This window comes from Xenopus tropicalis, chromosome 8, assembly GCF_000004195.4.
Source record: "Xenopus tropicalis strain Nigerian chromosome 8, UCB_Xtro_10.0, whole genome shotgun sequence".
NCBI lineage: Eukaryota > Metazoa > Chordata > Amphibia > Anura > Pipidae > Xenopus > Xenopus tropicalis.
The window spans coordinates 73,867,417-73,889,609 of NC_030684.2; the positions used below are offsets into that span (position 1 = coordinate 73,867,417).

The 22,193-nt window shown below is 38.4% G+C and overlaps 2 protein-coding genes across 2 annotated transcripts in view; one reads left to right on the top strand and one right to left on the bottom strand.

Moving 5' to 3' along the window:
- Positions 1-22,193, bottom strand: part of crat (carnitine O-acetyltransferase b) — a 44,752-nt gene that overhangs the window by 20,488 nt on the left and 2,071 nt on the right. The window lies entirely within an intron of this gene.
- ppt2 (palmitoyl-protein thioesterase 2) lies at positions 886-21,631 on the top strand. The gene is given in 9 exon segments (NM_001100218.1): positions 886-1,469; positions 3,119-3,292; positions 3,682-3,838; positions 6,342-6,437; positions 9,717-9,824; positions 13,269-13,352; positions 18,519-18,603; positions 18,703-18,757; positions 19,246-21,631. Coding segments are annotated over 8 exon segments (891 nt in total). The 5' UTR covers positions 886-1,469; positions 3,119-3,130; the 3' UTR covers positions 19,390-21,631.

The window sequence follows — 22,193 nt, forward strand, 5'->3', positions numbered from 1 at the left end:
TCCTATTTATGGGCAGATGTATGGTACTAATTCAGTCATTGCTGACTGAATTAGCAGGACATTATTCAGTGTATGGGGACCAAAATAATCATACTGATGACAAATATCTGATCAAAGCTTGTTTAGATATTGACTGGGTGGAAACCCCATCGACCATGGATGGTATTGATCTCTGTAACTGTTTTGTGGACGAAAGCTTTTTACTGTGCTGATTAACTGACTGTTGCCCAAGTACTGCTACTTATTAATATATTTCCCTTCCCTCCTTATTTTTAGCATTTGCATCATCCGCTATAATGTAATTGTGAAATTCATTACAGCCATAGAACTAATTTATTTGTTCTGGAACGAATACGCATATTAGTGTTGGCCAACATGTGGAGTGGCTGAAATGTAAATAAGCATGAGTGCTCTTACACAGGAACAACATGACACGTGTTTTGTGTTGCGGCTCTGATAAAGGCTCACTTGTGTGTGACCTACATAGAGGTCAATAAGCTGAGGGAACAGAAGAACCACAACAAGCGGAAGACTGAAACATATGAAAGCCACGTAAACGTTCTTTATCAAGTCACAGAAACTAGGACCAATTTAGACTTCTGTTCCATCTCAATGATATTTAATCCCGACAGCATAATGGCTTCCCTCAACTTATTAGCAAAGGCTTGCTACTAAAATGCTATTTAGCAAAATGTATGGGAAAGCTGAGTCAATCACGAAGGCTAAACGAACACTAAGGAAATCTTCTAAGGAGCTGTAGCTGCGAAAGCCGCGGTTGTCAAGGAAGCCGAGCAGCTGCATGCAGGAGGCAAGTCGGGAAGTGACGTTTGAGAGAAGGGGCGGAGTTATTGGACAACATTTGCTGACAGGCAGCTGTCCTGTAAACAACAGCAAGGGAGAAAAGGAGAATCCCAGGAAAAGGAACAAACAACTGAAAGACAGACAGGAAATTACCCACCCAGTGAGTCCGGCAAATTAAGCACACCTCTGGGTCTGTCGAGCAACAGCCGCAGGGCAAGACAATGAAATGAATAAGTTGGCACCAGGGGCAGGAGAGGGGCACCTTGGTTATAAAGAGCACAGCTGAGCGGCACAAGGGGGAAAGGGGCAGGATTTTAGAAACGGCCTGCATAAGGGGGGAAATAAGGGTAAGTCAGAAAGTACGTGGAAGAGTAGCACAAGTATGATACAGTTTGGGTGGTACTGAGGTGGTCTTACAGTACAAGTTAGGGAAAGAGACAGCCCAGCAACACCAGCACAAGAAAAGGTAAGGCTAAGAGAGTAAAATAGCAATAGAGTACCAGGCTGGCAATAAGGACCCATTGTTACTGCATGAAGGAGTTATAGGTGGGTATGCAGTATATACCTTTACAAGGACTAGGGAAATGAAAGAGCTGAAAAGAGGAAGAAGCCAAAGATACTAAATCCAAAAATTTGCCCTGACATATTCACAATCTAACAGACAAAAGGTAAGAAGCCATTACTATCCTTTTTCATTACGATTTTACTTGTTTTTAAGCCTCTTTGTTTGCCTTTGCCAGTTACTGTGTTTCTTTAATGTATTCTATATATTGTCTTCTTCACCTAATATATTTGTTATACACACACATCTACCCACTATACTCCCAAATATTTCTGTTATCTCCGTTAAAGGAGACATATCCTATAAAAATGATGAATGTACCAGGGAATTATACTCCTCTAGATATAGAAGGATTGTGCTTAAAAAGTTGTGTTTCTGACTGATTTATTGAGAAATTCCCCCCAAACCCCACTAGCCCCGCCCATCTGTTCCACTTCCTGCTGGCTGAATTCTCTGGATGAGCTGGGGAGCCGGCGGCCCTCCATACCCTGCACTGTAGGATAGGAACCAATCAGCAGCTAGGCTGACCTGATAGGGAACTGCAGCCTGTCTGTGCTTTTGTGACTGCAGGGCTGTGATTGGCTCTCCCCCTCCTACTGTGCTTCTGGCAGAGACCGTTAGGACACGCCCACTCTCCATTTCACACTGGACAGAGAAGTGAGAGGATCTATAGGGAGCTCCAATAAAGGGGCCATTTTTACAGAGAGGATTAATTTTTAGCCCAAAGGGAAACCAGCACCGGATATTATTCATAATTGCCTACAAAATTAGCCATTTTTCCCATTTATCCAATATGTCTCCTTTAAGGAATCCTATGACAATCCATAGGAACGTGCCAGTATTACTAGGAGAGAAAAGGCATCATCATCTTTCTGCCCAAAAGTGTCCCCAAGCCCCACCAGTCCAGCATTACTTACTACAGCCAACGCTATGACACAGCTCAAGGGTGCAGTCCAATCAGACACCCTGCACTGAAGGCAGAGCAATCCTTCATAAGGCTGCGGTAATATTTATATTTGTAATCAGCCTATGTAAGGATCACACTGCCCCCAGCCCAGCATGGCTGAAGGAAACAGCATGGCTACTGCAGCTCTTTCCCCTTTACATAAACAGGCTGTATCACTGGGCTGGGGGTGGTATGGGGGCATTTCTGAGCAAAGATGTTGATGCCAAACTATTGCCCCAGTAATTTGTACACAAGCAACGGCACAAGGGTGCTTCTAGCAGCTGGTCTCTGCCACTGTGTGGCTAAGACCGAGCACTGGCGATTTCTTTCTGTTTTTTCCCCAGTAATGTTGATATTCCTATAGATTTTTATAGGAGCGTGTCAGTGGGGCTTATTTATGAACTGGGCAAATTTGCACCTGGGCAGTAATCCATAGCTACTAGTGAGTGATAACCTTTTTTTCAGCCAGCTACAGGTAGAACAGTGAAAGACAAAACCTGACTGGTTACTGTGGGTATGTCCCACATTGCTCATTCTACTCCAGTCCACTAGGTTTATTATTGCTTCCTCATATGCCCATATAGCACCTGTCCTTATTCCCAATAATTTAATTTTATATACATCTTCTTTTGTCTCTCCATTATTTCATGGTTATTCAACATTGGTCGAAGAGGTAAAGCGAAATGAACCGAGTGGGAGGAGATAAAACACTTCCTAACAGGGATGTTGTTACTTAGGTCATTAATCCAGTGTTGTTGCCAGTCACTGACCCTAGAAGATTTTTTTAAAATTAACTTAATCTCTTTCAGGTTAGATTAAATATGACTTCACCCAGTCCAAAAGCTTTGCCAACATTTTACCTTCTGTTACCTCTTCTGGTTTGGATGGTCGGCCACTCATTGTGCTACAAGCCAGTCATTGTGATTCATGGATTGTTTGACAGCTCAGCCAACTTTAAGAATCTCTTGCAGTATATCAATGAGGTAAGACTTTTGCTGTTTACTGAACTGATTGCGTGTGCATGAAGAAAATGATGCTTGACTCGCTTTTAGTGAAGAATGGGAATGGATGCACTATTTGATTGCTTGTGAATTCTTTCACTGTGTGTGTTCGATTATATTGGGGAAGTGGTTCATATGCTAGTAGACGTATTTGCCAGCCTGAAACAGTGTTTTATACTTTTTCCTCCAGGGTGATCTGATCTGAAGTTTCTTTTTACTACAAGTTTCTTTTTATTACATATGTATTTGTGTTTAGGTTTGTGTGTTTCTGCAGTCTGGTGTGTGCTTCCTATGCTGTTTATCACAATAAAAGCAACTTGTTGTTTGTAATGAAATATATATCTTTAACATACTCAACTTCTTTGTAACAGTCTCACCCAGGAACCAATGTCACAGTATTGGACCTGTTTGATAACAAGGAGAGTTTGCAGCCTCTGTGGAAGCAGGTGCAAGGTTTCAAAGAAGCAATCTATCCAATAATGCAAAATGCAGGCAGGGATGGAGTGCACCTGCTATGTTACTCCCAGGGTGAGAATATTGCCTGCTATACTAATGCTGGCCATACACGCACATATTAAATCATAAGAAACAAAATGTTGTATGATTATCTGCTCATGCATGCTGGCTTTCCCATGCTATCTACTCAAATTATGCTGTTATTTCATGTAATTTTACTAATCTACTGTTAACCCATTGTTTATACTGTGCACTAATAAATATAAAAATTAGCACACTATTATAACACTTAAAGGAGAACTAAAGCCTAGCTAAATAAGTACAGCAGAAATGTTATACATTATGTATTGGGCTTCTGTACAAGCCCAAGGCAACCACACCAGTTTAGCATTGAAGATCTGTGCCTTCAAAGATGCCCCCGTAGCTCCTCATATTCTGTTCTGCTTATTCACATGCTCTGTGCTGCTTTCAGTTACTGAGCTTAGGGACTGACGCACAATATACTGTATATATAGAATATAAATGTCACAATATATGGATAACTAGTAATTAGTACTGGTAATTACTAAATGGCAGCTCAGCAACCAGTGTAATTAGCATCAGAATTTAATAATCAGCCCTGTAGCATCAGCTTATATGATAGGTAAAACTCAATTTCTGCTTAATTTGCAAAGACCCTCAAGCTTAGCGTCTCAACAGCTGCTCAGAGCACACAGAGAGTGTAGCAGACACTTTCTAACATGGGGAGCTCCTCTGACAAGTTTGTCCTTGATCATTGTTGCTATTGAGATGTTGACATTTTAGGCTGGTGCAGTAAAGTATATAAAATATGGCATGTTTAGCCATATTTATTTTTAGGGTTTAGATCTTCTTTAATAATCATTGAATGGATTGTCCATATGTATCCATTCTAAACTATTGCCATATGTATTTAACTTTTTTCAATGAGAACTATGCTATAGTGGATGTTGGGCAAGGCACAAGACGTATATGTTTATAGACATCTGTCCACTCTTACTATGCTGTGGCTGAAATACCTTGAATTAGGTTTGATGCCATGGTATGCATTGAGAACTGTATGCATTGATAACCTTTCAGCTAAATTGTATGTGCAACATCAGCAGTTCACTCTGGCTAGGTTTTTGCGCAGGAACACATGGTGCTGAGAGCCTGTGATGAAAGGTCAATACACGTAACATGTACATGTTACGGATATTTGCTGCATCATATTTTTTGTCAAGAAACATAATAGGGCAACAGAAGTAGAAAGGTATGAGATCCATTATCTGTAAATTCATTATACTAGTACTTGATGGTAACTAAACTGTACAGTATGTTGTAAATCCATTGGCAGCAAAACAAACTTACACATACACACGTTTGGTCTTTTTAATGTTTAAATATTTTGTAGTAACCTTACAGTACAATGTCAGCCTTTTTTTTTTTGGAACTTAGTATCCATTAACAGTGGTGCTCCAAATTATGGAGAGAACTTTTATTCTGATGTCTCAAGTGTTCCAGATAATAAGATCATTATCCTATATCTGAATTACATATCAGGATGTGCCAATGCAGATACACGTGACTTTCCTTCTACTGAGTGCATGTGATCATTTATAATTGTGGATGACATTGTTATTACATACTTAATCACTGGCAGGATCACTTGATGTTTATATAGTGTTTTCTGAACTTGTGTTTCAGATGCACACTTGTTTTTATGCCCTATTTATAAATTATTTTGGGTATGGCCATAGTTATATGACAGGGCACATTAGTGCTACTACTTTAGACTCTTGGCATGTGTAATGATAACTGATAACCATTTCACATACACAATACTTCAATTCCTAGCCCCTACTATTATTAAATACCTTATTGCAAAGCATCTATTACAGTTTATCTATCCTTGCTTTTTTCCAGTCACATTAACTGCTTTCCCTGGATACATTCTGCATATTTTATGTTTTGTAAAATAAATGGTTGATTAACACAGATATTTTGTTGTTTATTTCATCATCAGAGCTTGTTGTTCAGGCATCTTTTAAGTGAATGACTCCTGAACAGACTATATTGCCACTTGTGTTGCAAATTCTATTTGTAGTTGTTTTTGCTTTTATTTCCACTGTACATGTCCTGAAAGCATTCCCACTTCTCTCGCCAGCAGTTTTATTTCTTCTCTCACTTGTACTTCCCTTTTTATATTTGTTCTCTGAGCTTAAGTTATTTTTCATACTTAAATCTCAGTTCTCCTTTTGGGTCTAGTTTCAATTTTCTTTTGTTTTCTTGGTGATTGTTCTTTTATCCCAACTTTGTTTGTCTTATACTGGTGTGAGATCTTATTATCCAGCATATTAAGTTTTTTTTTCCTTTTTATTAATTTGAATCGCCATAGCTTAGGCCACCATACCTTAGGTCACCTGTGATAGATCTCTGCATACCCCTATTTCATACTCTTATCACTGGTTATATGTGTTTGGAACTCACCTTCTAATCCATCTCATTTACGTCATATCTTTCTTTTACCCATGGCCTACCAGTATCTCATATATACATATTTTTTCTCTCTTTGTAGGAGGGTTGATTTGCCGTGGTCTTTTGCAGACCATGCCAGACCACAATGTGGATACTTTTATTTCTCTCTCTTCCCCACAAATGGGCCAGTATGGAGGTGAGAGTAATGCACATTTGTTGTTTTTCTTTATTATTTACCAACATAGGCACACATATGAGAACAGATCTTGCAACAAACCAACTTGTCCTGCAATGATTTGTAAATTTGTACAGTGTGCCTGCTCATCTCTCGCATCATATACAGCTACATAATTATGTTTGTGAATATATTTGATAATATTTTTTATACTTTTTAAGGAATAGAGGACAAAATAATTGAGTGGTTAGGAATCATTTTTATTGTAACTGTTTTATTCCTAATTAAGTAAACAGTTTTGTGGGTTATATATTATGTAGATTATGATATTGTCATGATGTGTTCTAGAGGTACACTGACTGGTATCACAGTTTTAGGAACAAACAGGAACACTGTGTGCCTCATTTGCAAAGACAAATGCAGTGTGCAAAGTGCAAAAAAAAGCAGTCAGTTTTTTTGCATTTTGTACAGTGCATTCAGCGGTGTGCAGCTGTGTGAGGGGTGGGGGAGGCATACAGGCATCGGTTGCAAGTTAGGAGCAGCATTAAGGCTGTGCTGAATTTTTTTATCTGGTGCTCAGTGCTGAGATCAGCAATTCTGCTGGGGCAGGAGTGCCCTGAAATGAGCACCAAGGAACATGGTCATGTACTTGTTACATAGTTAAGTTGGGTTGAAAAAAGACCAAAGTCCATCAAGTTCCACCCTTCCAAGTGAATCCAACAAACACACAAACCCATACTGACCTGTCTATACACTCACATACATAAGCTATATATACCAACATCAATACTAATTGTAGATTTTAGTATCACAATAGATTCTACAGCATACTAAAAGTGAACTATCTCTTCAAGACAATGGCACCCAAAGCTTCCGCTTTCACCCAGCAGAATACAGTGGCAGACTGAATGGCACTCTCTTTTCTGTCACAACTCTAAACTTATCCAGTCCTGAGGTGAATTGTTTTCAAAACCGGTGCTTGCAGGAAGAGTCAGGGAAACACAATCTATCCCTACTCATTAGAGAAGCATAAATTATATTGGATGGCAATACGATTAATACTATGCTAATGAGCAAGGAAAAGACAGGGTATGCACAGTAGCAGTAGACACTTGCACTGCCCTGGCTTACTGGCTTATTGAAAAAATACATTGCAAGAATAGTGGAGCAAAAGCTTAGTGACTGCCTGCAACAGTGGAGCACACGACCTAGGAATGAGTAAGTACTAGTAATAACTTTAAAAGAGCAATTTTTAAACAGTCTATAATGCTAGAATGCTTGTTTAGGCAACGGGATTTAAAAAAAAAATTTAAAGAAAAATAAAAAGAAGGAAATCCACTTATTTAAATGGTGGAAACGTTTGCTAATTTTTAATTTCTGCTAATAAAGTGTGTCTAATTACCAGTGTTGTAAAATTTTTAGCTAAAGTATTTTAAGTATAGCATTAAATACAACGCTACCACTAAAAAGTACTTTTTCTTTATCACTCTCACAGAACAGGGGTAATTAACTGTTGCTATACTGAACTAGGATGTTGAGAATTGCAGTAGACTTGTGGTAGCAAGACTGACACACATAAGATATGAGCGGTCTTATAGTTGTATGCTCAAATGCTAATTCTGTTGCATTTTTCATATTATTCAATTGTGCAATGCTACAAAAAAGGCTACTTTATAAATAGGTAGGTCAGTTTGTCTCCCTTTGTCCTGGTGAGCAAAGGCAGATTTTCAAAAAGGCTAGGGAAGGCTAAGCCTCCCCAAACCTGCTTGGCACCTTAAAAAAAAAAAAAAAAAAAAAACCTTGCTCCGTTTCTGCACTGTCCTGGAAATCTTCTCCTGTTCCTGCAAGCCAGTTCTGCTGTAATCAGCTGTGCTCTGATTGGATCTTTTTCTTGAGAATTCTCCAATCAGAGCACAGCTTTCTTGACAAACCGTAAAATTCACCAATCAAGGCACAGATGCAAACAGAGCTAGGGGGATATTACAAACTGAAGGCAGTGCAGAAAGAAGAATCTGCAGGCTGTAACTTTACCTAAGAACCAACTCTGAACACTACCTGAAATTAAATTGTTTTTTGTCGCCTGACATCTATGATATCCCTATCCCCTACCCTAACAGATGGATGGTAAGTTAACTCTTTCCCCCTGAAAAAGCTTTTTGTGCTTTTATACTGTATATTTGTTGTCGTTGTTTTTTGCACTTAATATTTTTTTTTGTTTTACTTTTGTCATTGTTTTGTTGGTTTCTAGTTAGTTACAGTGGGGCCAATGCTGTGTATCAGTGCCAGGGCCTGAATATCTGCCATCTGTACCCACTGCCTCTTACTGTATATAATGTGCCTGGGGTGTCAGTACCCACTGCCTCTCTCTCTATAAAACTAACTTAAACACATCTAAAGGGGGGGGTTCACTTTTAAATTAACTTTTAGTATGTTATAGAATGGCCTATTACTAGCAACTTTGCAATTGGTCTTCCTAATTAATTTTTTTATAGTTCTTGAATAAATTGCCTTTCTCCTTTTGCCTCATTCCAGCATTCCTATTCCCATCTCTTGTTTAAACCACTACCTGGTTGCTAGGGTAAATAAGACTGTAGCAACCAGATAGCTGCTGAAATACCAAATGGAGAACTGCTGAACAAAAAGCTAAATAACTGAAAAACTATTAAAAATAAAAGGGGACCAATGGCAAATTGTCTCAGAATATCAATGTCTACATTATATTAAAAGTTAATTTAAAGGTGAACTACCCCTTTAAGCTAACTGATCACAAACACAAATGTATGGTAAACCCCTCACAGAAGTGCACGTATGAATACTTTTACACCCTAAGCATTTTAGGGTAGAAAAAACACTCCAACCCGCACTATTGCGCAGTATCCATGGAAGTCAGTAGGAATTGCAAGAGGTAGTTTGGAGGTTCATTTTTTACACCAGCAGCGAATCCACTAAGTCTCACATTAGCTTTAGGTCAGTCTATGTATGGCCCATCTTTAGCCTTCCCAAACAAAAAATTCTCCCTCCGCCTATGCTGGTGAGACACATGATGTGCCTCTTAGGAAAGAAACATTTGATATAATACATTTTCTATGTACTGTCTGATGTATATCTATGTATATTAGCTCTACTGGTGGGGTCTTCTATACCTCCTGTGTCTATCATTATTTGCATATAACTGTATGTTTGATGTATAAACCCTTCTATTGTGCAGTGCTGCAGAATATGTTAGTGCTTTGTGAATACTTGTTAGTAACAATAACATTATAATTCCTGTATAACTGTAACAAACTTTCTCCCTATTAGACACAGATTATCTACGGTATCTGTTCCCCAAATATGTGAAATCCAACTTGTACCGATTGTGTTACACACAGCTGGGTCAGACCTTTTCCATCTGCAACTTTTGGAATGGTGAGGCATAAATGTGAAAACGTAGGATGGGCTCACCAGTACATGGGGTGGGAGCTATAAAAGACAGAGGGAGTATGTTATAGGGCTGCAAGTAGTGTGTAAATTACTTTAAGTCGTCAGAACAACAACACACAAGGATATAGTTACATAGTTACATAGGGTTGAAAAAAGACCTGTGTCCATCAAGTTCAACCCATCCAAGTAAACCCAGCACACCTAACCCACACCTAACAATCTATACACTCACATACATAAACTATAAATACAACCACTAGTACTAACTGTAGATATTAGTATCACAATAGCCTTGGATATTCTGATTGATCAAGAACTCATCCAGGCCCCTCTTAAAGACATTAACAGAATCTGCCATTACCACATCACTAGGAAGGGCATTCCATAACCTCACTGCCCTCACCGTGAAAAACCACCTACGCTGCTTCAAATGGAAACTCCTTTCCTCTAATCTAAAGGGGTGACCTCTGGTGCGTTGATTGTTTTTATGGGAAAAAAGAACATCCCCCAACTGCCTATAATCCCCTCTAATGTACTTGTACAGAGTAATCATGTCCCCTCGCAAGCGCCTCTTTTCCAGAGAAAACAACCCCAACCTCGACAGTCTCACCTCATAGTTTAAATCCTCCATCCCCTTAACCAGTTTAGTTGCACGTCTCTGCACTCTCTCCAGCTCATTAATATCCTTCTTAAGGACTGGAGCCCAAAACTGCACTGCATACTCAAGGTGAGGCCTTACCAGGGACCTATAAAGGGGCAAAATTATGTTCTCATCCCTTGAGTCAATGCCCTTTTTTATACAAGACAGCACTTTATTTGCTTTAGTAGCCACAGAATGACACTGCCTGGAATTAGACAACTTGTTATCAACAAAAACCCCTAGATCCTTCTCCATTAAGGATACCCCCAACACACTACCATTCAGTAGATAGTTTGCGTTTATATTATTTCTACCAAAGTGCATAACTTTGCACTTATCAACATTGAACCTCATTTTCCAGTTTGCTGCCCAGTTATCTAATTTTGTCAAATCGCTCTGCAAAGCGGCAGCATCCTGCATGGAACTTATAGTTTTGCACAATTTAGTGTCATCAGCAAAAATAGAAACAGTACTGTCTATGCCCACCTCCAGGTCATTAATAAACAAGTTAAACAGCAAAGGCCCAAGGACTGACCCCTGCGGTACTCCACTAACCACACTGGTCCAATTAGAAAATGTTCCATTTACAACCACTCTTTGTACTCTATCCTTCAGCCAGTTCTCTATCCAATTACAAATATTATGTTCTAGGCCAATATTCCTTAATTTGATCATTAACCTTCTGTGAGGTACTGTATCAAACGCTTTAGCAAAGTCCAAGTAGATGACATCAACTGCCATTCCAGCATCAAGGTTCCTACTCACCTCCTCATAAAAGGCAACTAAATTAGTCTGGCAAGATCTGTTACGCATAAAACCATGCTGGCACAAACTAATAGTATTGTGAACTGCAATGTATTCAAGTACCCTATCCCTTATTACCCCTTCCAAAAGTTTTCCTACTACTGATGTCAGACTAACAGGCCTATAGTTTTCAGGCTGAGAACGGGATCCCTTTTTAAATAACGGCACCACATTAGCAATCCGCCAGTCTCTTGGCACCATGCCAGACCTCAATGAATCCTGAAAAATTAAGTGAAGAGGTTTGGCAATCACAGCGCTCAGCTCATTTAATACCCTGGGATGAATCCCATCCGGCCCTGGACCTTTGTTTACCTTTACATGTTCAAGTCTCTTTTGAATTTCCTCCCGAGTGACCCATGCGTCAGTAGCTAAATTACTAGAACTGGGCATATTACAAGGGAAGCCTTCATTATCTGGCTCCTCAGATGTATAGACAGATGAAAAATAAGAGTTCAAAATTTCAGCTTTTTCCCCGTTTTCATCAACCAACGTACCCCCCCGTGATAATAAAGTTCCCACCCCTTCTTGCTTCATTTTTTTACTATTCACATAATTAAAAAATAATTTTGGATTCTTTTTACTCCTAGCTGCAATATCCCTTTCCATCTCTATTTTAGCTTGCCTGATAGCTTTTTTGCATGCTTTATTTGCTTCCTTGTACCTGATGAAAGTTTCCGCTGTCCCAGCTAACTTGAATGCCCTAAAAGCACGTTTTTTCTTACCAACCTCTACAATAACACTTTTATTCAGCCATAAAGGTTTTGCTTTGCTTAGCTCCTTGTTTCTAAATTTCTTTTTACTATACATTTATAGGGGTTATTATCCACAAGCCTCCAAAATACAGGAATGCTATTTCCTGCAGATTTATATTTAAAGAAACAATTCTTATTTTTAAGAATCTTATCTTATACTTGGTGTTAACTAAGCTAGCTTTATCCATTTTAATTTTAAAGTAATTCTACTGTTTTTTTTTTACTGTTAAAATGTTTTTAATAGACTTTAAACACTGTACTCTTAATCACACAAAACATTACTTATTCATTAAACCACAGCTCTCAAGCATTTTTAAATAACAGATCCATTACCTGTACTTTTTTCAATTACATACCCTGGGAATACCTATCACTTCTAGGTACAGTCAGTAAGAAATTCTGTAAGTATGATATAGAGCAGTGCTGTCCAACTGGGGGGCCCTGCCAGGTTTACCTCCCACAGGCAGCATAGGGCAGGCAGAGCATGGCACACACAGGCAGCGTAGGGCAGGCACAGTATGGCACACACAGGCAGCATAGGGCAGGCAGAGTATGGCACACACAGGCAGCTAAGGGCAGGCAGAGTATGGCACATACAGGCAGCATAGGACAGGCAGAGTATGGCACACACAGGCGGCAGCATATGCGGCCTGTGGGAGGTGAAACTGGCAGGGGTTTGTTTTGGGAGTTTGTTAGAAGTTGTAAATAGTCATTAAATGGTCCCTAAGGTGTGTAATTATGTGCTGGGGGTTGCTGTGCTATCCACAGGGGAGGAGTAGGCATATGGATTTAAGGGTGTGTCTTAATATGACATAATGTATTCACATATGAATGATGGTTGATATCCCCGCAGTGAGGACCAAGCATTTGGGTTTTTGCTGTGCTACCACCATTGTGATAACATGGGTGTGGTTTAAAAAAAAGGGAGTGGTCAAAACTGGCTTCCATTAGTGGCCCTCCACTATGTATGCTAGAGAAATTCCGGCCCTTGGCACCACAGAAATTGAACAGCACTGATATAGAGTATCAGTTATTACCAAAAAAAAATAAATTTTGAATGTTCTTTAACTTTATGGCGTGTCTTCTAAGCACACTGTTAAGTAAGGGTTAAGGAAATGGCATATTGGGCTAATTTGGATGCTTTGAGCACAACTTTTGTTACTAATACATTGTTTTAAATCAAACAAATGATACCTTTGGAGGTGTTAACTCAACAACTTCTTTTTTATGCAGATCCACATCACCATGGTATATACGTAAATGTTAGTGATTTTCTTGCCCCGCTGAACTCCGAAAGGCCAGAGCCCAATGCCACAGGTAAAGTGACACCCACTCACATTCTTAGTATAATAACTACTAAATACACGGCACAGTAAGTGCCACTTCATATGAAGCATCATTCTGCTCCTTGTCTATTACCCATGTCTTTATAAACTCTTGCATTCTCAGGGCCTTCCTATTATAGTTCATTTACTGAGTTAATATAGTATATTACCATATCTGCTACCAGAAAACATTAGATAAACACAACAAACAAATAAATGTTGGTTTTTTATTTACTTAAGGGATTCTGACATAAAAAAATGTATGTTTCTAAATAATGCAGCTGTCAAAAGTTCCATCCCCATCCTGGATCCAGCAACCCCAAAAACACAGACACTACTATCTAAAGGAGACATATGGGTTGCTGTGTGCTATTATAAGGAATATATATAATAGAAGAGAACCTCGCACTACAAACTTCGTGCAGGGTGCGCAATGTGTATATTAAATTATAAACCAAAGCAACAGAAACACAAACATTTTTGGCACACATGTTTAGATTCATAAAACATACCCTTTATTTAAACTAAATTAAAATCTGAATCACTTAAAAATTTATGAGAGAAAAGAAAACTTAAAATCCAATACATACCCTATTACCTGCTTTACTGAAAGCTGAGCTAGCTTATGACTTATAGCGTATGAGTTTCGCTATGTTATTCGCAACATTTGTTTCACTAGTATCAGTGTTTCATGTGATTAACAGTTGCAACAAATGTTGCTACAAACTGGCTAGTTGTATAAAATGTAGCTTATGTAGCTTGTCAGGACACAATGTCAATTGTGCAGTAGTATAGGAGAGAAGAGATCGTGATTCAAAATGGAGAACACTGGATATGGTAAGTATCTCTCTTTTTACAGCGTTTTAAGGTAAGTCACGGTTATAGAAAACTTTGCAATATGATTATGTGTCAATAAATTACTAATAAATAGATTTTTGCCGTGTTGTCATGTTTTCGATATTATTAACTACAAGAAAGGAGCTTACCATTCAAATTACTTTTGATTGACTTTTAACTCCTGATACACCAAATTTCAACTGATTATACAAAGAGAATTCATTTGGGAACTACATTTACCCGTAATGCTCGCTGAGCCCTTTCTCCCTTTCTGCTACCAGACAAGTGGTCGCGCATTACATCTGTCCACAAAAATTTTTTTTGAGCTTCCAATTGACCCGGGGTACATCCTGCTTCTTCCTTCTGGGTACAGACGCACATGCGCATTTGAGTGAAAAGTCAAAGCCAGTTTTTTCCTGTACTGCACATGTGTTGGCCTTGAGCCATTTAATACAAAAAAAAGCAGAAGAGTATTGCTCCTTGGTGCTCACTAAAAAGTACCCTGGGCTGATGCAGTTTTCTGGGTTAAAAGAGCACCAGCCTGGGGAATCAGATAAGTGATTACAATCACTTATGGATGAAGTGCCGTCTTCAGAAAATCAGTTCCTAGAAATGGCACTGCTGCAATTTCCATGTCATTATCACTAAGTTTACTAAAAATTGCAATTGGTTAAAGCAGAGGTATAAAGTTTGCAGTCCTCCCCTAGGCACCCTGGCAGTTTTGGGCTCCAATCCTTAAAGGAACAGTAACACCAAAAAATGAAAGTAATTAGAATATAATGTACTGCTGCCCTGCACTGGTACAACTGGAGTGTTTTCCCTAGAAACTTATATAAACAAAGTTGCTATGTAGCAATGGGGGCAGCCATTCAAAGGAGAAAAGGCACAGGCACATAGCAGATAACAGATAAAACACTTTTGTATTCTAGAGAGGTTATCTGCTATGTAACCTGTGCCTTTTCTCCACTTTTCCAGCTTGAATGGCTGCCCCCATGGCCACACACCAGCTTATTTGTATAAACTATATTAGAGTTACTGTAGCAAAAACACAACTTTTACCCGTGCAGGGCAACAGTACATTATATTTTAATTGATTTAAAAAACTTTGGTGTTACTGTTCCTTTAAGAAGGATTAATGAGCTGGAGAAAGTTCAGAGACATGCAACTAAACTGGTAAAGGGGATGAAAAATTGAAACTATGAGGGTAGACTGTCATGACTGGGGTTGTTTATGCTTGAGAGGGGGCATGATTACTTTTCACAAGGAAAGGGCATTATAAACAGATAGGCATTATGGACAGATAGCTAGGGATCTTTTCTTCCATAAACAGATCAGTGCACCAGAGGTCACCCCTATAGATTAGAGGAATGGAACTTTCATTTGAAGCAGTGTGGGTGGTTTTTCACGGTGCGGCAGTGAGTTTGTGGAATGCTCTGCCATGTTCGGATATTCTGTTTATGCCTTTAAGAGTGGCTTGGATTGGACAAGCATAATATTCAAGGAAATTGTGATACTAAAAGCTATAATTACTATAGATGCTGGTATATACAGTAGAACCCCCATTTTACGTTTTTCAGGGGACCATGAAAAAAAGATGTAAAATCAGGGAAAATGTAAAATCAGGGAAATGTGTTAAGGACAGATAAATGTCAATGATTTAAAGGAAATAAGTACAGGAATAATTTTTTATTTGCAACACAGTTCCTTTACTGAGTTATTTCACAGGTTTTAGCAGAAGTACTGAAACAACTTTTTACAGTACTGTAAAACATTTTGCATTTAATGCATGTGTTTGCTAAATGTTTGAATATCACTATAAATTAATAAGATGCGGAAAAGAATACTGTACAGCACTGAAACAAAAATCTGTACTCTTTTAAAAATCTGCACCTTGTACAGCTGTTCCCCATACTTGTGCAACTCTCGCGGTATTTTGTACGCTCCTGGATAGGTACGCATGCGCAGTATGAAATATGAGGAGATAGTGGTGACGCCGACCTTCCTAAGATGGCGCCTGTGATCGCAAGACATGGGGGAAACTTTGATTCCTACAGTAAGCTGTATTTTTACCCTAAAACTAAGCGATTTGCTAGGGAGAGGCATGATAAAAACAGTGTAAAATGCGGGAAATTCATATGTAAAATCCGGGAATAGAGCCCATAGGAATGCATTAAAATTGGTGGGACCACAAAAAAAGGTGTAAAAAGCAGGAAAACTTAAAATCCGGGGATGTAAATTGGGGGTTCTACTGTAGTTTATATATGTGAGTGTATAGATAGGGCAGTGTAAATATGTATATATGTAACTGGGGTTCATTTTGAAGGATTGAACTTGATGGACTTTGGTGTTTTTTCATCCCAGCTTAACTGGAACTTTTCCAGCTCTGTAAGATTTGGAAACTTTTGTGTAGCTCCTGCCTATCTTAGTAGGTTTTAAGCTAGGCCATTCCAAATCTTTAAATAGCTTTTCTTTAGTCTTTTTTAGGTAGACCTGTATCAGTTTCCAAACTTTATAGCCTAAAGAAGTCTGTGATGCAGAGCAGATTTCAATGTGCCTTTAAAGTTGTCTGGTTACTGTTTCCATAAAGCAGTCAGGCCAAAGTTAGGTTTATATAGGCCAGGCCAGTTATTCATCTTGAATTTACATTATATCGTAGACAGGAGCACATATCAACACATTCTCTGCAAACACAAATGGTTTATTGATACAGCATGTTTCAAGTTACAACAGACCCATTCTTAAATTAATACACCAAAGGTACAAGCCCACACATTTCACTGTACATGAACATTTGGTGCACACTTCACCAATCACCTTTCTTTTGTCTGACTGCTTCATGGTCTTCATGTCTATATACCTTGGGGATCACCTTTTATGTTTTCCTTACTAGTTTTCTCCTCCCCTTTTTCCACTACCACTCATTACAACACTCTTCACTTTGTTATGAAGCCCTTTTTTTATTGCACTTGTTTTTCTTCCACTTTCCCATTCTGTTCTCCTGTTCTGTTCTTTTCTCTCACTCTTTTTTTTATATGCTATCCCTGTCTTCAACCTTTCACTTTTTATGTCTGACAATTCCTTTCTTTTACTAATATTCTCCACTGTACCCTCTTTCTTTCCCCTTTCTCTTCTGTAGCATACTTTTCACTGCCCTTCCAGTTTCCCTCAAATCATTTTGTTAAATATTCCTGGGCACACTGCAAATGTGTACCGTTGGAAATAACTGATTCTGCTCTTTGTGCTTCTTTAGCTTCATTAAACCTTATTTGTACTCTAACTGCTATTAATAGGGGTTAGCACTGTATGACTTCAGTGACACAGTAATATTACATAGGTGCTTGGCAGAACCTTGACCCTTCTGCCTACATATCCTATATATTTGCTGTTCTGAGTTTATAAAGTGCACTCTCCCTGTAGAGTGTAAACCATCTCAAATGCAGCCAAGCATAATGCTGGAGCAGATGCACATAGTATAGATTTAGTATTTATAAGCAACAGCGTGTGTCTGTCCTCACAGCATGCCATTGCTGTACATTTTTACAAGCATTCTTAAAAACTGATGAGAGACTCAGGGCATTGGCTGTGGGACCTGGGGAAAGTGTCGCTAGTGCCCAAACATTCATTCATTCCCCTATCCCCTTTACCTTGATGATATGATCCCTAATCTTTCTCTTTCCTCTATCCCATAATTCTGTTATTTCCTTGCAAATTTGGATCCATTTCTGCTGTGCTGTGTAAAAGACTAGTAATATTTAAAATGAAAATATTTTAATTTTTCACATGTAATATTTGAAGTTTGTGTGTGTTTACCGAGTACCTACAAATAACAGGTTCTTCGTAATAAATGTCCTGTTTTTCATGAAAAAGGTTTTCAGTCTGTAGTTCTGTAGAAAGCAATAAATGGCATTGTATTCTACTGAGATTGGCTCTGATCTGCTTTGTAAGCCTATGCCTTTTTGCCCTATGAAGCTTGAATGGCTGCACTTATTGTTGCACAGCAGATAATTGAAATAAATGTAGTGTTTGTGAAGTTTCTATCAGTGCAAGGTAACAGTACATTATATGTAAATATATATAAAACACTTTTATTTATTTAAATACCTGCTCCTTCCCCAGTGGACTTTGGGCTTTTAAATTAACTACCATTGGCACATGCAAGGGTCAATTTTATTAACATATAATGATGATAATTATTTACACCCTCCCTTCTCTCTACATAATTTTCTTAAACAGATGACTCTTTTTCCATACGTATTCCCTCTACACTCCCCCTTTGTATACAGATACTGTTCATTTATGTGCTGTCTTCCTTCTCTGGCAGACTGGAAGAAGAATTTCCTGCGCCTCCGTAAAATGGTTCTTATTGGGGGCCCTGATGATGGGGTTATTACCCCATGGGAGTCTAGGTAAGTAGGACTGTTCTAAGGAAAGGTCGCTAAGGAGGAGAGCATATACTTGTACAGAAAATACAAAGTAATGACAGTATCTTTGTTTTTTAATTGCAGTCACTTTGGGTTTTATGATGAAAATGAAACAGTTTTGGAAATGAAATATCAAATGGTTTGTACTTTTCCAGACTTTTTCCATATTATTTTCTTTCTACTACATTCACATTTATTTCTACATACTATTTACATAACCTCCATTTTTTATTATGGTAACCCTGATATCTGGTAAGCTGTATAGGTCTGACATACTACATACATGGCCACGCTGAATCTTACAAGAACCCTCCCATACTCCATATATCCATATTGGTTTTTTTCTCTGTTTTCTCTTTAAATTTTCTATACTATACTAAGAATTCTATACTTTATATAAAATTATAGCCCATGAGAGTTATCAATTGTTGCATTCCTCTCACAAACAATCCCTGCCTACTGGCAGCAGGATCTGCCATTTACATTGCATAGGAATTCAGTATGCCAGTATGTAAACCCTACTTGCTTTTTTTTCTCTCTCCTCAGTTGATTAATTAAATAACTGCTGCTTTCTTTATTATACTGCTGCAAAGTATTCAACACTTGTTCCTTTTTTGCATTTCAAAGGTGTACCAAGATGACACGTTTGGACTTCGCTCAATGGATTACCGAGGAGCAGTCTCTGTATATTCTGTGCCAGGGGTTGCTCACACTATGTGGCATTCAAACCAGACAGTTTTCAACAACTGCATTGAAAAATGGCTTACTTAAAACTTTGTGGTGTATTGCTGCTATGATAGGGTTAATCCACAGCAAAAGGATGCTATATTTCTGGCCTTTATCTGCACCACCAATTTACATCAATAGAGATGTGCTCCATATATTGGTATTCTATCTTCCCAAGCCTACTAATATTCTTGCTCTGCAAACAATTCAATTTTCCCAATCTCTATCACACTCTCTTTTTTATTAATAAAATAAGAGTCACCTAGCTATATGACACAGTCCCATTTAAAACCGTCATCTTTACCTGCAAATGAATTTACATACTACTTCCCCAACTGCAGATGCCTTTTATCATTCAATCTGTCTCCTCAGTTTTTATCCGCTGCTGTCCTTCAGTTACAGGGTGCCTCGCCAAATGAATCCATATCTCTGCCTATGTCTCTCTTAGCATACAGATCCTGAGTACGCTTTTTATGAAACTATAAATGAGATATATAAATATGTGCTCAGCAATATCTGCTGGTGAGCAGTGATGTTTACAAAGGACATTCATTTTTAACACTGAAAACATTACATTTTGGGGTATATTTATCATGCTGTGTAAAAAGTGGAGTAAAACATCACCGGTGTTGTTGTATACAGCAGCCAATCAGATGCTTTGATTTGATTTTCTAACTGTTGAAATCTAATTGCTGATTGGTTGCTCTGGGTAACATCACCAGTACTGCTTTACTCCGTAGTCTGTTGGTCATCAAGTGGGGAAAAGATTGCATCTAATGAAGAACTACTTGTGCTGGAAGATTGGGGAAATGGAACAGCAGAATCTCCAATCTTTCAAAATTCTTGAAATCCTAAATCACTTACAAATTTCATTAAGGTATCAGTCTGCTCTGATTAAATCAGATCTGACAGCTTTATTAAAAATGGAGATGCTGTCAAACTCCACACATTGCAAGGAGAGAGAAATCAGTTACATCCCAAATAATGTGCAGGTTGGGTAACTTATGAGGAAGTAGGGATGCATACCAGTGCAACACATTAAGAATACAGTGATCTGGAGTATGTTCATTACACAGCAGTGAGAGAGCTCCTATTGTTACCATGATATCCATGGTACTGGCCACATATATGTATGTGTGCTCCTGTATTGTAATGTGAGTAGACGTTGCTTTTAAGATGCTTAAACTGTATAACACTATTATATGCTCTTGTGTTTTTTTACGGCTGTGGATATGATATGCTAACTGCAGACTACATGCTTCTGATGACTTCTTGAAATTCCTCAAATGTGAGACCACAACTTGCATATTGTATAGGGTGTGCTGACATCTAGCTGCTTTGCTAGTGAGCAAAGATAGCTTTCTAGAATTGATCCAAACTGTATATGGTACTCTGTGAAGAAGACATAGGCTAGAAAGGGCTAACTACAACTCCTAGCATTCTCCAGCTGGCATACACTTTATCCCTTCCATGTTATCCCAACATACTGGTTTTCTATCCAAATATCGGCCACATCTTCTGCTTAGGTTTTGACACTGAAACAAACAAGGCAGTCAAATTTGAGATAGAATGGTTCTGATATACAATTTTATGCACAATTAGGGGTCCAAAATATAATACTTTAAATATGGAAGGACTTTCTACCTCTGAATCACAAACTGTACCAAGAATAACAAAAAGGTGTGCAGAATCATTTTAAGGAGCTTCAAGTTCCTTCATTGAAAAATGGGTTTTATGGTTGGAAATAGGTCTATAACCCCTTGAAAGCATCATTTAAAGTATGGAGTATTTTCTTCATAATCTAGAATTAGTGCCCATGGTACCCAAGAATTATTGAAAAGGGAAATGTGAAGAGTTCCCTAAGTGCTGCAATAGACAAGCCCTCTGCAATGCAACAACACCTTCTTACCACAGGCCTGTATTTTAAGTGGCAGGGTGGGTGGTGATTTTTGTACACAATATTTTTAACACTCCAGGAAGCTCTTGTTCATGCAGGATCAGACTGGGAAGCTCAGGATGTGGAATATTTATGTATTTATAACAATGAAAGTCATAGCGTCAGCAGTGATGAAAAAAATGCACAAAAGCCGACGCATAATGAAGGATTGTGTTTAATAATTGTGTGAAATTCTGTATACTCCCTAACTGCTTTCCTGCAGGGAAGTCTTTTTGGAGTATATATGCTTTCTTCCAGGGACATGTTTACTGCCTACTGTATAGTTGTACTGGTCATGTTATTCAACTTTTTTATTCGTTGTTGTGTTCAATAAAACATTTCTGCATTAAATCTGCTTATGTGTATTTTTTTTAGAAAACAGCAACAGATATAGAAAAAATGTGTTGTTCCCCTAGGGCACCCTTAGAATTCTTTAAGTGGGTCAGTGGTACCTGTTTATATCTCTGTTTATATTTATATCTCAGGGCCTACTCTGGTAATAGTCACTGGAAAACAGCTCTACCACTACTTTTTATACCACGTAGACTGTACAAATGGATCAAGAACTCACTTCCTGGTAAGGCTACCCTACCAGAAAGCCTCTACCAAGGCAATGAACAATCAGATTCCTAGTCCTGTGCTCCATGGGCACATCTGGGGGACATACAGTGTATGGGTCTCTTTTGCCACACAGCTATATAAATACTAGTATACCAAAGATATGTTAAATTATACAACAAATCAACTGGGCTTAACATATTTACTGTGATACTATTCCAACAGTGTCATAACACACAAATACTGTACTGTTCACCTTCTGTAAGGTAAACTTCTGTATAAAGCTGTTCGCACTAAATATGTAACTTGAATCGCGGTAAAAGTCATGTACCTCCGTTGCTCCCCTCCCTTCTCC